At 51.3% G+C, this 16113-nt stretch overlaps 1 protein-coding gene across 1 annotated transcript in view; it reads right to left on the reverse strand.

Moving 5' to 3' along the window:
• Nucleotides 1-16113, reverse strand: part of Kiaa1671 (KIAA1671 ortholog) — a 139857-nt gene that overhangs the window by 77356 nt on the left and 46388 nt on the right. Inside the window, exon 6 of the mRNA XM_013349280.2 lies at nt 12744-12863. Within this exon, the coding sequence (XP_013204734.1) occupies nt 12744-12863 (120 nt within the window). The remainder of the gene's footprint in view (nt 1-12743; nt 12864-16113) is intronic.

A 16113-nucleotide genomic window follows, 5' to 3' on the forward strand; every position in this document is an offset into this window, starting at 1 on the left:
AGAGAGAGAGAGAGAGAGAGAGAGAGAGAGAGAGAGAGAGCGAGCAGGTGGCCTGGGGGTGGAACCTTGATGACAGTGAGGGACAGGAAGGAGGGGAGATAGAAAAGAGACAACCAAGGTCAGACCTGGCAAATAGGCAGAACCCACTGACGATGGCAGACAAACCAGGGGCCCATCCCAGAGTTCTCAGACACAACTGCCCACCCTGCCTTACCCTACCATCCCAGCTGGCCAGGCTACATTGAGGTGGGAGGTTGAAGTGATGAGACCCCTGGATTGCTCCGCCAGCCAGGGAACCTGTCTGCGTAGACAGGCTAGGCCACTCCATGCATGCTCTCACAGACTCTCCATGGTTTCCTATCTTCCCCAACCCAGATCCCTATCTGCTTCTCACCACTGGACCACTACTGCATGAGTTGAATGGTGGCCCCCAAACTAGGCTTTCCCCTGGAATCTGAAACTGGCGATGTTTGAAGCTGGTTAGCCATGCAGACGGTATAAGGAACGGACACAAGATCATTCTGGATCGGGGGTGAGGGGGGGACCACTAGAACTTACCCCTAATGGCACCTTCAGAAGGTGACAGCCATGAAGGACCCACTCCCCAGACTATGAAAGGGTTGCTGGGAACACTCAACCCGTCTGTCCTTCTGTCATATGAGGACATCCAGAGCATCATGAGAGACAACGGGTCCTTCCCAGACCTGGGAGCCTCTAACTCCTGGACTTTGTGTTTCCAGCCGCAGGGAATAAATGTTATCATCTATCAGTTCCTTAGTCTAGTGCCTTGCTGTGACAGCCCCAAGGTACAGTCATCAAAGAGGCTGTAAATTCACTGCCAAGATGTGAACCTAAAGGGAAAAGCTAGGAAAAGTCAGACTATGGTGGGAGCATGGCTACAGTCAAGTCAAGCCCACAGCCTCTAGATGGCAGGAGCAATATGGACTCTCCCCAACACTGTCTGGAAGAGGGCATCCTGGTGACACCAGGCCTCTCAAGCTACAGGAGGAGACTTACTAAGCCACACATGTGTGGTGACCCTCGAGGCCCCAGCTGACCTCTTCCCTTCACCCGGTGCTTTTTGCCTGGCTGGCTCCACTCACACTGAGGTCTAGCCACTCTGCCCTGCAGCCTGCAGCCCAGACTCATGCAGACCCAGTCACAGAGTCCTGGGCTCCTCATGGAGACAAACAGGCTTCCCTCCCAACAGACTAGCTCCCTCCGGCTCCTCCTTAGGCCCCTTCCTGGCCACTGCAGGTCTGAAGCAGTCCACAAGAATGGTTCTTAACTCCAAAACTCACCAGATGCCTCCGGAGCAGCGGTTCTCAACCTTCCTGACTCTGTGACCTTTAACACAGTTCCTCACACTGGCTGACCCCAGCCATTAGATTATTTCATTGCTACTTCATAATTTTGCTACTGCTATGAATGGTAATGTAAGTATCTGGCATGCAGGACATCTGATATATATGACCCCTGTGAAAGGGTCATTCGACCCCTGCACTGGCTGGTTTGTGTGTCAACGTGACACAAGCTAGAGTCATCAGAGGAAGGAGCCTCAGCTGAGGAAATGCCTCAGTAAGATCCAGCTGTAAACAGGCATTTTCTCATTTAGTGATCAACTGGGGAGGGCCCAGCCCGTGGTGGGTGGTCTCATCCCTTAGGCCGGTGGTCCTGGGTTCTATAAGAAAGCAGGCTGAGCAAGCCATGGAGAACAAGTCAGTAAGCAGCCTCCTCCCTGCCCTGTTTGGGTTCCTGTCCTGACTTCCTTTGGTAATGAACAGTAATGTGGAAGTGTGAGCTGAATAAACCCTGTCCTCCCCAACATGCTTACTGGTAATGGAGTTCTGTTGCAACAATAGAACCCTAACTAAGACAACTCCCAAAGGGATCGAGACCCACAGGTTGAGAACTACTGCTCTAAGGAATCAACACCTGCGTTTCCAAAGGTGAGCATGGGTCACCTCTGTACCCTTTTCTTTGGGTGCTGTTTTAGGTCAGGCCAAGGCTTGTGCATCTGTGACCTACATTTAAGTATCGGCAGACATGAAAACCACATGGCAGACTTACAGCTTCCTTAAAATGAGGCTGGCCGGACCCACAGGTCACACTCCCATGCAGGGACAGGGCAGGAGCTGCCTAGGAACTGACTCAGGCAGCAATGCCTTCCACTCCCTGCAGCCCAGACACCTGGATGTAGACCCAGGCAACACCCACTCCTCACTCCCATACTACTGGATGCTGTCCCCTACTGTGTGCCCGGTCCTCCACTAGAAACAGGCCTGAGATGTGACCCACCTAACGTCAAGGGTGTGGCGTCTGCAAAATGTGTCTCAAGTCAGCAATATTATTTCCAAACCCACAAGGCTCTCATTGTGGGCTGGCCAGAGCGCCCTCGCTCCCAATACACATTCCTTTCAGAAATAAAAACATATCCCCCCCCTTTCAATAGAAAGGCGTCATTGTAAAAATAAATGTGGCCAGTACCACCAGCACGGAGGGCTGCAGAGCAGCCATGATGCCAGGCTCAAGCACAGGAAACTGCCCCAAGGTCGAGAGGAAGCAGCAGAATGGCATACGTGCCAGCTAGTGAGCTCCGTGGGCAGAGTCAACAGGGTCAAGGAAAAGCCTGGTTTGAGAGGCTGAGAAAAAAGTAGACAGGGAAAAAAACGGTAACTTGGGCCAGGGAGATGGCTCAGTAGGTAAAGACACGATGCAGAGCATGGGGACCTGGGCTCCATCCCAGGGAAGGAAAGAACTGACCACAAGTGATCCTCACAACACACACACACACACACACACACACACACACACACACACACACACACTAAATGAATGTTAAAAACAAAAAAAAAATCCCAGTGTATTGGTTAGAGCATCTCCACTCTGCCCTCTGGTGGACATTCCTGGTTAAGGTTAACCTCATCAGAAGGCTGAGGGGAAACAGAAAACTCAGTCAGAAAGGGCCGCCAACACCAAGTAAAACCTGATCCTGCAGGGCACAGAGCCCTTCCAAAGGGTCTGAGCTCCAGCTGGGGCACACACACGCCCACAGTCTTGGCTCTGTCTAAATCACCTCACTTCCCCTTGCCTCAGTTTTCCAAGCACCAGACCTACTAGAAACTTGTGAGATCTCAGCACCAAGGTGTGTGAGTTCAAGCCTTCCTGCCTGGGCCTGGCCCCTCCCACCAGCTCTTGATGTACAAGTCTTGAGGGACAGGGGCTGCAAAGCTAGATTTGGGAACCCTGGGTAGCCAGGGTGACTCGGGGGTTGAGTGATAATGAGCTGAAATCTGTTTTCAGAAATTTACCTACCCACCAGATCCAACACCCCACACACTTTGTCACCAAGGGCCTAGCTGTGATAATCCATGCTGGCCATTCCCCTGACTCTAGTAGGAGTGGCCTCCTTTCCCACCACTCCTGGTTCCTTCAACTTCCCTGTTAAGATCGGGCAAAAGCCATAGTTTCCTGACAACCAAGTCATGGAAGGACTCAAGCAGTCTCCATCCATCCGGTGGGCAACCTGTGTGTGTTCCCTCTTGATCCAGGCTCTCCCTCAAACAAATATGTACGGGGCCTGGGTCCCAGAGGCAGGCCATTCCAATTTGAAGGGAGGAAGAGGTAACAAACAGATGGGAAACCTGCAGCCATGTAAAGATTAAGTGTGGATGGCGCGAGGGGTTGTAGAGCTATTAAAACCACGAGCTGGCATTTGCTTTAAAAAATATCTCCCAAGTACTCGTGAGCTTGAACACCTGTTCTACCCCGTGCTGGTGAGCTTCAACACCTGGTCCACCCAGTGCTAGTGAGCTAGAAACACCTGTTCCACCCTGTGCTAGTGAGCTTCAACACCTGGTCCCCCAGGTGCTAGTAAGCTTGAACACCTGGTCCACCCTGGTGCTAGTGAGCTTGAACACCTGGTCCCCCCAGGTGCCTGTGAGCTGGAACACCTGGTCCCTCCAGGTGCTCATAAGCTTCAACACCTGGTCCCCACAGGTGCTCATGAGCTGAAACACCTAGTCCCCCCAGGTGCTGCTCCTGAACTTGGATACTTGGTCCTCAGATGATGGAGCTGTTTTACAAGGTTGTGAACCTTTGGGATGTGGGCTGAGCTGGCCAGCAGGCCTTGAAGGTCATACCTGCCTTTAGCTCCAATATAGTTCTACTTTCTGTCTAAGGCTATGAAGTAAAGAGCCCTGGCCAGTGGCTCCACTGCCATGGGTGGAGCAAGTCTCACCACTAAACCTTTCCTCCCATAAGGCTCGAGCCAGAATAGACCTTCCAGTCTATAGTTGCTGCTGCTAGGCATTTAACTCAACAACAACAACAACAACAACAAGTCATTAATAATACAAATGGGCTGATAAAATGGTAGGGATGCTGATGAGAACCCTAGTGTGGAAACCACCCATCAGTCTACAAATGACTGAATAAATGGGACATTTATGGAACAGAATATTATTCGGCCATAGAAATGAACAAGGTACTTGTTCATGATATTGCATGCATGAAACTCGAAGCCATTCCAGGTGGGGGAAGCCAGTTGCAAGAGTCCCTGCTAGGATATCCCATTTGTGTGGGCCACGGAGTGCAGGCAGGTATGCCCAGAGAGCAGACTCATGAGGGGAGGGAGAAGGGAGTGGCTGCTGGTGGGTGTGGGCTTCCTGAGGGGAAGGTGACAGTTTCTACACTGCATTGTTGTAATGCTTTAGAACTCTGTGCAGTCAATGCTACTAAAGTTTAGAAGGTGCCTTTAATCCCAGCACTCAGGAGATAGAGGTAAGGGGATCTCTGAGTTCAAGGCTAGCCTGGTCTACAAAGCGAGTTCCAGGACAGCCAGGGCCACACAGAGAAACCCTGACTCCAAACAAACAAACAAAAAAAAACTGTTGAAGTTTAAATAAACAAACTATACAGTTATTTTTGAAAATGACAGCCAGGTCTGACTCAGGTCTGTAATCCCATCTGCTCAAAAGACTGAGGCAGGAGGATGGACAGATGAAGATATGCCTGGGTTACTAAGTGAGTGCAAGACCATCCTTGGCTGTAAAACCTGTGTCTCAAACTGAAAAGCCGGGGCTGGTGGCTGCTCAGTGGGTAGAGAGCTTGCTGTGTAGGTGGGAGGATCCAGGTATGTGTCCCCAGCACCTTGTGAAAAGCCATATGTGGGGGCCTGAAACCCGAGCAAAGTCGGGGGTCAGACACAGGAGGGCTCGTCCTGCCACAGATGTTCTGATGTCCCATCTGAGACTATGGGCATGGGCATCAGAAGGCTGAAAGCTTCTCATGAGATCTCAATCCATACAAGGCTCAGATGCCCCTGCCCTGGAGAAGAGCCCAGCCCCATGTCCAGGGAGGCAGAAGAGATAAAAGAATGCAGTGGACTGAGACAGACATGCAATAAACCCAGGCAAGAACTCTTGAAGTGCTTCTGAGATTTGAAGAATCATAAGGAGAGTCTCCAAGACGCCATTTGGGGCACGTTCGCTCATAGGTGCATTGAGTTGTGTGTATGTGTGTGTGTGTATCTGTATGTATCTCATCACATATGCTGCTGAAACAGGGTTAGCAAACATTTGACACTCTGATATCTGCCTTCCCAGATCCATGAAGACATCACTAATGGATTATAGCATCATCTCCCCTGGTCCGGTATGTATGGCCCCAAAGTCCTTAGACATGGTCCAACAACTGGAATTGACTCTTGGCACAAGGCTGTTTTCCACCTTGTCTAAGCAGGAAACAGAAGCCAAAACTGGAATCTTCCACAGCATTTTCAGTTCTTCAACTCAAGCGTTCCACGAAACACTGTCAGACAGTGTTCTGCGGTGTCTGAACGTTAAGAGAGCTGGGAGAGAACACTGCAAGCCAACAAGGGATAGGAACAGCTGGAAATCCATACACTGCAGGTGGGGAGGCACCAGTTACAGCCACTGCAGCCACGTCCTGCGCATGTGCAGCCCGACTCCCAGCAATGCTACGGCTCGGGTGTACAGTGAGCACCAGCCTTCAGGAGGCAACAATGGAATGCATAAAGATTAGGAACTGCCTCAGACGGTATCAGACCCAAATGCATGTTCCCAACAGAGCAGAACACCTGACAGAACAGAGGGCAGGGACAAGTCCTGATTGTGGCGGCCACAGGATGTATGCAGACCTGGCACTACCTGGGGCAGGACGGAGATGGGGTTCATGACACAGAAATGCACCTGTGTCTGTGAGCAGTGAGTGGACCCAAAGCCATACTATACACCTGCAGAGCAGCAAGGCCAGGAATAGACACTATCTAGAAGTCACCTGTCAATGGGAAGAAAGCAAGCCAGCGCCAGGTTGGACATTCTGGGCTAACCCACCATCAGTGAGAAATCTTGGACCCTGTGGGTCAAGAAGGAGATGTAGGCGCTGGAGAAATGGCTCAGTGATTAAGGATGCTTATTGTTCTTACAAAGGACTAGAGTTTGGGTCCCAGCACCCAAGTTCACAACTGCATGTAACACCAGTTCAAGGGGCTTTGGCGCCCTCTTTTGGACCCTTAAGACACTGCACTCATGTGCAAAGACATCCCTCCCCACACATAATTTAAAAAATATAAATCTTTTTTTAAAGAATGGGACATAGATGCCCTTGCATCCTGGATCATCTGGTTCAGAGCACACACTCTGCCATCCTACCGCTGGCTCTCACATGCAATCTGTCATGGAAGTTTCCAGGCAGGTTACTGAGGAGGCTTTCCATGGGCATGTCTCTCTACAACCCTTCCTCCCACTCATCATCAGCCCCACACTGTCTGATTAGTGGACAGCCCAGGCTGGTCATGTGACATCACCTGGGAACAGCACCCACAAGTCTGGACCTCTTCCCAGCAGAGGCCATCATGCCTGTAACCCCGGCTCTACCCACCAGGGAGGTGTGCTCACCAGGGCAGCTTGTCAAACAGAGCACGTGCACCTGGATTCCTGAGGGCAGGTAATCACTGGATGGGTTCTGGGCCCCTGGGAGCCCACAAAGCCCTGGAGGCACTACTGGTGCTGCTGAGCCAGGCCTCACCCAGGCTTCACCGCTTCTACACCGTGTGTCCTGGTGCAGCCGCCTCCCTGCCTTGAGACTCAGGTTTAGAATCTGTAAGCGGGGGTCTCCCTGCCACCTTAGGATAGAGGAAGTCCCTTAGAAAAGAGCCAGGTCACATGCCGAGCAGGCATCATAGGGCAATGCTTGGGGCTGACCTCTAGTTTCCACATGTGTGTGTGCGCGCGCGCGCACACGCACACACACACACACACACACACACACACACACAACTACTTTGTTTACCCAACTTGACTACATCTGGAATTTACTAAAATCCAAGCAACTGGGCACACCTGTGAAGGATTTTTCATAATTAAATCATTCAAAGTGGGAAGACTCAACTTCAAATCTGATCTTTTGGGGTGGGAAGATCCACCTTTGGGGTTGGAGAGATGGCTCAGTGGTTAAGAGCACTGGCTACTCTTCCAGAGGTCCTGAGTTCAACTCCCAGCAACCACATGGTGGCTCACAGCCATCTATAATGAGATCTGGTGCCCTCTTCTGGCCTGCAGGCACACACGGAAGGAATGTTGTATACATAATAATAAATCTTTAAAAAAAATTCACCTTTAATCTGGGCCACACCTTCTGCTGAAGCCTGTCTTTATAAAGGACAAAGAAGAAGGAAGCTTGCTCTCTGCCTGAGTACCCTCCTTTTTGCTGGCAAGTCCATGCCTTCACTGGCATTAGAGTCTACTTCTTTGGGATTCCAGTGTAAAACCAGCAGAGACATCCAAGCATCATGGACTGAACAACTACTGGGTTCTTGGGCTTTCCATTGGCAGACAGCCATTGTTGAACAAGGTGAACCAATGCCCATGAGCCATTCTAATAAATCCCATTACATATGTATGTTTGAGAGAGTGATTCTTTATGTTCTGCTCCTCTAGAAAACCCTCACTAATACAGCCCTTATCCTGCCATCAAGGATCACCTTCTCCACTGGCTCATTCACCATTGTTATCACCATCATAATCATCAAACTAAAGAAGTCCCAAGTGCTGTGGGACAATGGTCTTGTACCATGTAAAGATTTGTCACTTGTATTGATTTAATAAAACACTGATTGGCCAGTATCCAAGCAGGAAGTACAGGTGAGGCAACCAGACTAGGAGAATTCTGGGAAGAGGAAAGGCAGAGACACAGTCACAAGTCAGACGCAGAGGAAGCAAGATGAGAATGCCTTACTGAAAAAATGTACCAAGCTACATAGTTAAACATAGACAAGAATTATGGGTGAATTTAAGTCGTAAGAGCTAGTTAGTAATAAGCCTGAGTAATAAGCCAAACAGTTTATAATTAATATAAGCCTTGGTGTGTTTATTTGGGACTGAACAACTGTGGGACCCAGCAGGACAGAAACTTCTGTCTACACCCAAGACTTTTGCTTCTGCCTGACATCCTCCTCTGATCCTTCTACAGACCCCACCCATAGTCACTCCCTCAAAGAGGCCCTTGCTGACCACCTGAGAAGAAAGAGGCCCTGTACCCCTCTCCCCATCCCCCACCCTGGCTCCCTACACTGGTTTATTTTCTTCACGGTGTTTGGTAACATCCAGACATCTCCTTTCTGAGCCTGGCCAGTGGTTACGTATTTGGTTCCCACACTGTGCACACACCATAGAAGCACCACAGATGCTGGCCTACTGTTTCCCTGGACAGTCTGGAGGATGAAGGCTTCCAAACACGTTCCCAGTGGTTGTGTGTGTGGTGGGGAGGATTAATGACATGTCCATCATACTGAGTGTGCAACTACTTGTTCCTGGCTTCGAAATGAAAACAATTTGAAGACAGAAATTAATTCATCCCCTTTCATATCCTTGGAGGCCCACATAAGTTAATAAATCAAGCAAGATATGAGGGAGGGCAGCAATGGATGGGTAGGTGGATGGGCGAGTCAACGGATGGATGGATAGATAAACTGTCAGTTGGGTGGATACAGGCATAGCTGCATGGGTGATCATTAGGGACACGAACGAACACAGAACACCCCAGCACACAACCTCCGGCACGGCTGGCAGCGTGCGTTCACTCTAGCAGACAAACTCTGGTGTGGCTAGTTTAATCCAGAAAAGAAGAAGAGGCTGTTTGTGGCTGTACCTAGTCCTCCGTACCCAGAGTGAAAAAGGAGGCAGCTGGTGCTGGTGGGTACTGACCTCACAAGCCAGGGCGTGCTCAACCCTGCTACCATTGGAGTCCGCCCTCACACCCCTATGCCCAGTGCACTGCCCCGGCTCCCCCAGGCACAGCAGATTACTGTAGGCTCCTGACTGCCTGGACCTCCACTACAGCCTGGTCTCCCCTCTTTGAACCCTGTTTCCCCAGCAGGCTGGACCTTAAAGGCTGACTAAATCCCTGACATCACCCAGTACCCCTGTACCACAGATCCTAGGTAGGGTTTCTGGATTTTGAAGTCACACAGGCTTGGCACACAGTGGACACATAAAGAATGAACATATAGCTAAATAAACCAGGAAGAGCCGGTTTGTGTTTAGTCATGGGGAGGCCATTCTTGGACTTCCCATAGGTTCATGCCAATGTGAGAACCCCATAACTGCTGACTTATGACCTCACGGTCACAGGGGGGGCTGCTGGGTAACCTGTGCCGGAGGTCAGGGTCCACACTGAGTCACCATGCTCTATAATCTCTAAGAGACCATAAGCCATGGGCAGAAGGGTGGCCATACCTGTGGGAGGCTACACCACAGGATCAGGAGAAGACATTTCCCCTTCCAGGACTCAGTTGAACTCCTAAGGTCGGGGACACTTTCCTTTCACAGTAAGACAGCTCGCAGGAGCAGACAACAGCAATGACAGCAGCAAGCAGCTGTTCTGCAGCTGGCTATGCCAGCACCCACTGTGGGCGGAGCAGAGTGTCCTGCCTCCCTCTGCCCTACAGGGCAGCAGGTGGGCAGCAGTGGGTGTGGTCACACAGATTCGCTGACTCAATCAGCCCTGGGGGTCCCCGACTGGCTTAGATATGATAGACAGAACAACCCACAGTCAACGTTGGCTGAGTCCCAGGACTCACGTGTTCCCTTTCCTGGAGGGGCTACAGTGGGGAGCTGGCAGGAGCTGTGGGAAGGGGGAGCAGGGTGAGGACTAACAGCCTGCCCAGCCCAGCCTGGGGGAGGAAGTGCCCAGTCGCAGGCAACACATGTGGGCACTGGTTATAGCTCTTCTCATGCTGTGTGGCCTAAGACAGGTGGCTGAGCCTCTCCGAATCTTGCTTTTCTTTAGAGTAGGAAGGGGTTCAGTTACCCGAAATGGCAGGGGAGGTGGGCAGCACTCAAGTAAGGATGGACAAAGTCTGAGATAACAAAGGCTAGGGTGTAGTTCAGTTGGCAGAGTGTCACCTTGGCATCTACCAGGCTCTACCGCCCATAGACAGTGCAGGGAGGCACACACCTGTAACCCAGAATTCAGAAGGCAGGAACAGGTGAAGAATGTTCAAGGTTATCTTTGGCTACATAAAGAGTTTGAGGCCAGTCTGGGCTACATGAAATAAAAACAAAACTCCTAAAAGAATGAAGATATGTGACCCTAGATGAGCAAGCAACAGCAGGAAGTTACGGATGACAGCCAACATTCAACAGACAGAGTTCATCAGACAAACTGACAGCCAAAGTAAATCAGACCGCCAACATTCATCAGACAGACTAACAGCCAACATTCTCCAGACAAACAGCCAACGTTCTCCAGACAGACTAACAGCCAACGTTCTCCAGACAGACTAACAACCAACATTCTCCAGACAGACTGACAGCCAACATTCTCCAGACAGACTAACAGCCAATGTTCTCCAGGCTTCCCCAACCATCTCAGAAGAACTCACAGATGTCACCAATCCCCAGGCCTCATCTGAAAGGACATCCTAATCAAATTGGGTCCTCACTGTGGGCCTCAGTTTCCCCATTTCTACAGAGTTGACAAAGAAGGGGAGAAGGAGAGGGAGAGGATGGGGAAGGAAAGAGGAGGAAAGGGGCCTCCTCAACCAAAGCATTAACGAGGAGTCCTCATTTGCTCTGAGACCAGACCAGCTCCGTCCCACAGCAGAAACTGAGTCCCCAGAGGCCACAGCTCCATCCCATAGGAGAAACTGAGTCCCAGAGGCCACAGTTCCATCTTACAGGAGAAACTGAGTCCCCAGAGGCCACAGCAGCTGAAGCTGGTCTTTCCTTTCAGATGCTCCAGGTCGACCAGTCCATCACAGGCTATGGGAGGAGTCAGGGGGGTTGGACAAGAAGGCACCCACTGCCTTCTTGTTGCTGCTTCCTAACACTGCAGGCCTGAGACCAGAGACCAGTCCTGCAGCGTTGAGTCCTGGCCCTTCCTTCAGTCCGCAGTCTGCAGGAGAGGAAGTCCCACATGCCTCAGGCAGGCACAGGGGCCTCAGATCCGGAACCGAGGAGTCAAGGCAAGCCACCCAGGACTCTAGGGACAAAGACTTCTTGCTGGCACAGCGGAAAGAGGAGGAGCCTGCACAAGGAGGCCTCCTGCAGGCCAGAGACAGCAGACAGATTCCAGACCTTTTCTCCCCATAACCTTCGCCTTCACAGGTACACACACAAGTTTACACTGGATCAGATAAGGGAGGCGGTGCCACCAGAGAGGGACTAGAGACAAGGGTATCTGAGGAAGGGAACTTTCAGAGATGGTCAAGTGTCACATGCCTGTAAGGCTGCCACTGGCATCTAGGCACGAGGGCCACTCCCAGGGCCACTCAGTAGATGACCATCCCACCGGCCACATACCCTGTTACTCCACCCCTACAGTAACAGCAAATATGCCCATTTTACAGCTGAAGTCTCTCTAGACCATGGACATGGGAAGGTATGGAAGGCGGGACTCGAGCCACCCTGGGCCACAGCTACCCTGGGCCGAGCCTTCAGGGCACCTTCCGAGCAAGGAGAGAACTCGTCCATTTACAGACCACGCACAGAAATCAACCAAATCAGCAGGGGAGCCTGGGTCCTGGCTCTGAAGGTCAGAGGTCCTTTTCCCAGGCCCTTCTTCAGACAGCATGGAAGTCGAGAGAAGAAGAGTCGGCCAAAGAGACACAGCCAACAACCTGCAGCCAGGCAGTGTGGCAGCGTGTCTGCTGGGTGCTCGGAACCGTGCCAAGTCCCTCCCGTGTCACCTCCTCAGAGCCCACACCAGCCACATGAAGTAGGGGTTCTTCTCTGCCCGCTGCATGGACAGTGACAGAGGATACATGTGTATGTGATCGTGGGCCCCACAAGTCTGGAGCTGGCTTTCCACAGCCTCCTAATGTCCCTCATGGGTGAATTTTCTCTGGCCTGGCTCTCTCCGGATTCAACTCCATTCTTAAATCAGCACTGACACAGGAATCGCTAACCCAGCTTTCCCTGCTGAGAAAATCAAAGGGTGCAGACACTAAACTCTCAAAACCTCAAGGCTGTTGAAAAGACATAGCGCTGCAGCTCAAATCCAAGACTTTCACCAGCCTCCGTGGCCAGCTGCAGAGCCCCTAGTGCCAAAACCCTGAAAGCAGCAAGGGTTTCCCCAGCACAGAGGGTCTGTAACCCAGTCCCCAGATGGTCATCCTTTGCCAGGCAGCTGTCAACCTGAACCCTCCACACACATACACAGAACCTTCCAACACAGACCTCGCCTGTGAGTCCCTTTCTAGCGGTACGACTGTCGCTCACCACAAAGGGTCCACTCTTCTTGTCCTTGCAAAAGCTGTGACTTCGCCTGGGAACAGAGGCAACGGGGGACACCTGCCGGACAGGCTGCTGGCCATCCTGCTCCAGGTTCTGCGGAGGCACCTGAGATAGAGAACACAAGGAAAGAATTTTAGTGGGAACCCCTGTTCACAGGACAGGCATGTCACAGCATCAGAAACCCCCACTGTCATGGTCATGGGTAACATCTGGGTAGCAGGTCTTGGGCCCAAGTGGCCCAGTTTCACAGCTGCATGACCTCAAGTAATTCTTTAACCTCTCTGACCTCAACTATGTGGGAACAAACAACATTAACAGCTTTAAGGGGAAACAGAAATTAGACGCTTGCCCAGAACCTGCACGACATGGTCCAGCCACCAGGGGGAAGGCATGCCTGGCTTGTGGGCCTGGCCCACTGGGCCTCCAATTTGCGAGCCAGTCACTGCCCATGTTGATCTTGTGGTCCTATTTTGAACATCTTCATGGAGGGCATGTAGTCTGAATTCCTCTCAGCTACACACTGGGGAACCCATCACAGTCTAGCACACCCAGGAGTCCAGAAAGTGCTACCTGCCACACTCTACGTAGATAAGCCAGCAGGCCCAGAGAGGGCAGGTTAATGATACACAGCATCAGGAAGGGCGAGGCTAGCCCCTGCCCCCCATCCCTATTCTTGACTCCCTAGACCTCCCTTGGCCTGCCGTCTCTTCCTGGCTACTTGCTCACATCCCTTGAGCACCCTAATCCTGCAGGGCCTTCTCTTCTGCTTCTGTGTCCTTTCTGCTGGGCTCATTTCCATGCCCCAGTGGCATTAAATAAATCCCACCCACATGTCAGTCCGGCCTGTTGGTGCCAGTCTTGAAGGCCAATCTAGACTACGGTGTCAGAACCTCAACACCCGATGAAAAGTATAAAATGTACTGAACTGAGATGAGGAACGGCAAAGAATTTCCAGGCTGATACTTTTTTATCTTCAAACAGACCCTGCGTCCTGAAGTTAAAAGCTCCTGTGGCAGCCCTGGACATGAACGCAGCTTACTGAAGGACGCTCTGGGGTGGATTACACACCAGACTCTTGCCGTGGTAAAAATTAAGTAAATTCCTGTACACCAAACAAACAAACAAACCAAACTTCACACCCTGGACCAAACTGGGGCAAAAGAGAACAAGATCTTAATGGAGAAGCTGAAAGTAGAAAATGTAAAAGGAAACAAGCCTCATATTAGCCAGTGGCTTCCAAGACACGGCACAAAAACACAAGTAACAAGGAGAAAAGGATTTGGTCAACCCCAACACGTGTGCCTAAAGAACACCATGACGACAGTGAAGAATCCACTCACAAACAGGAAGAGAGTACGCAAGTCAGCCATCTTATTCCCACAACATATAAAGAGCAACAGCAACTCAACAACAAGGAAACAAGTCAATGGAAAATAAAGTTGGATCCACATAGTAATTATTCCAAAGAATTATACCAACAGCCAAGTGAGCAACAGAATGACGCCAGGCTAAGGAGAGTCATCAGGAGCAGAGGAGAGCCATGGCTACCAAGTCCTTGGCTTGCCCAGACGACAGGCAGATGAGGGTGGCTTATAAAACACAGGACTTCCTGGGGTGACAAGGACTGTGTAAGAAAGAACATGGATGAAACACACCCTCCCCCAAGGCTGCCCTGGGTCCCCAGGACAAGCCCACCTTGGCTGGGCGTCTGCACCGTAGCTCCCACCTCCTCCCCAGGTCCTGGATGGCCTAGGTCTGTCTGGTCATTCAGATGGCTCCTTTCCAGACAGTTCCCCACCATCCCAGCACTACCTTCTGCCTGCCAGGACCTGCCAGTCTCCAGGGACCTCACTTGCTCACTGGTTTCAGGTTGCTGGTACCTGGGCAGTCACTAGAATGTTCTACGGGACCAAAGCAATCACGCAAGCTTGGACATGGCCAGGGCAACAGAGATATAGATTTGAATCTAATTTAAACTAAATAACACACAAACAGTACCTGCCACGCCACCTGAGCGGTGAGCAGCTTCAAATATGGCTTCTTCTATTCCTCTCCTGCCATCCTCCTGCCTCAGCTACCAGAATGGTGGTACAACAGGCATGCCTCACCATGCCTGGCTAAAACATTCCTTTTTTATAGCTGAATACTATTCCACTATAGGGCTATACCACATTTTATCTTCCCAAGGACCTTTTCTGAGACAGGGTCATATGCAGCCCAGGCGGAACTCTGGGAGATGACCCAGGCACATGTCACCCTGCCTGACCAGCACATTTGCTCCATAAACACTGAACAGAAGCCCAAGCTCTAAAAGGCATTATATAATTTTTTTAACGTGCATTTACTATTACTGCATAGGTATGATATGAGAGGGTGGGGGCATGTGTGCCATGGGCGTGTGTGGGGTCAGGAGTCCATCCTCTCCCTCCACCTTTCCAAGGGTCACAAGGATCAACTCCAGGTCTCCAGGCTCACCCTCTGAGTCACCTCACCAGCCCCTTCCTGTTTCCATGTCCAGAGCAGAACTCTGTACAGTCCTCGCCTTCCATTAAAGGGAATTGAACTTGGGCCCTCAAGCTTGCCCACGCCAGATTGGATTTTAAAAGCTGTGAGGTCAGCAGAGCTCTCAACCCCACACCTCAGGGAGCTTCAAACCAAGTCAACTCCAACCCCAGAGACTTCAGCCTAACTGTTCTGGGATGGGGCCAGGCCTGGATGCCACACTGGATTCTCACCAAGTGCCACTCTCTCCCACAGGAAGGGATGAAAGCACCAGACTAAACTTCCTCATCCCTGTGGTCTCTGAAAGCAATCACAAAACAATGGGAATCATAAAAAACCCAAGCCATTCCTGGGAGTGGAGGGAAAAGATGTGGCTGGGGAGGGGTCAGCCTTCACCTCTGGAAAGCACACTTGAGAGCCAAATTAAACCATTAAGGTAAATGAAATACTATCATCTGGCCTGGGACAGAATTTTCATAAATGTTTGCTAAGTAAAAAAGAAAGAGAGCTGGGCCTGGAGGTAATCTCAGCTACCAGAGGGAAAGAGAGGGGAGGGGATTGGAGGGAGGGGACAGGACAGGAGGGAGCAGAGGCCAGTAACCTCAGCTACTAGAAGGGAGGGGGAGGGAGAATAAAGGAGAGGAGGGGAAGGGAAGAGAGGGAAGGCCAGTAACCTCAGCTTACTGGAGTGGAGGGGAGGGGAAGAGAGGGGAGGGAAAGGGAAGGGAGAAAAGGGAAGGAAAGGGGAGGGGAGGAGAGAGAAGGCCAGTAACCTCAGCTTACTGGAGGGGAAGGGAGGGGAGGAGAGAGAAGGCCAGTAACCTCAGCTTACTGGAGGGGAAGGGAGGGGAGG

This window comes from Microtus ochrogaster, chromosome 2 (genome assembly GCF_000317375.1).
Source record: "Microtus ochrogaster isolate Prairie Vole_2 chromosome 2, MicOch1.0, whole genome shotgun sequence".
In the NCBI taxonomy this organism is placed as follows: Eukaryota; Metazoa; Chordata; class Mammalia; order Rodentia; family Cricetidae; genus Microtus; species Microtus ochrogaster.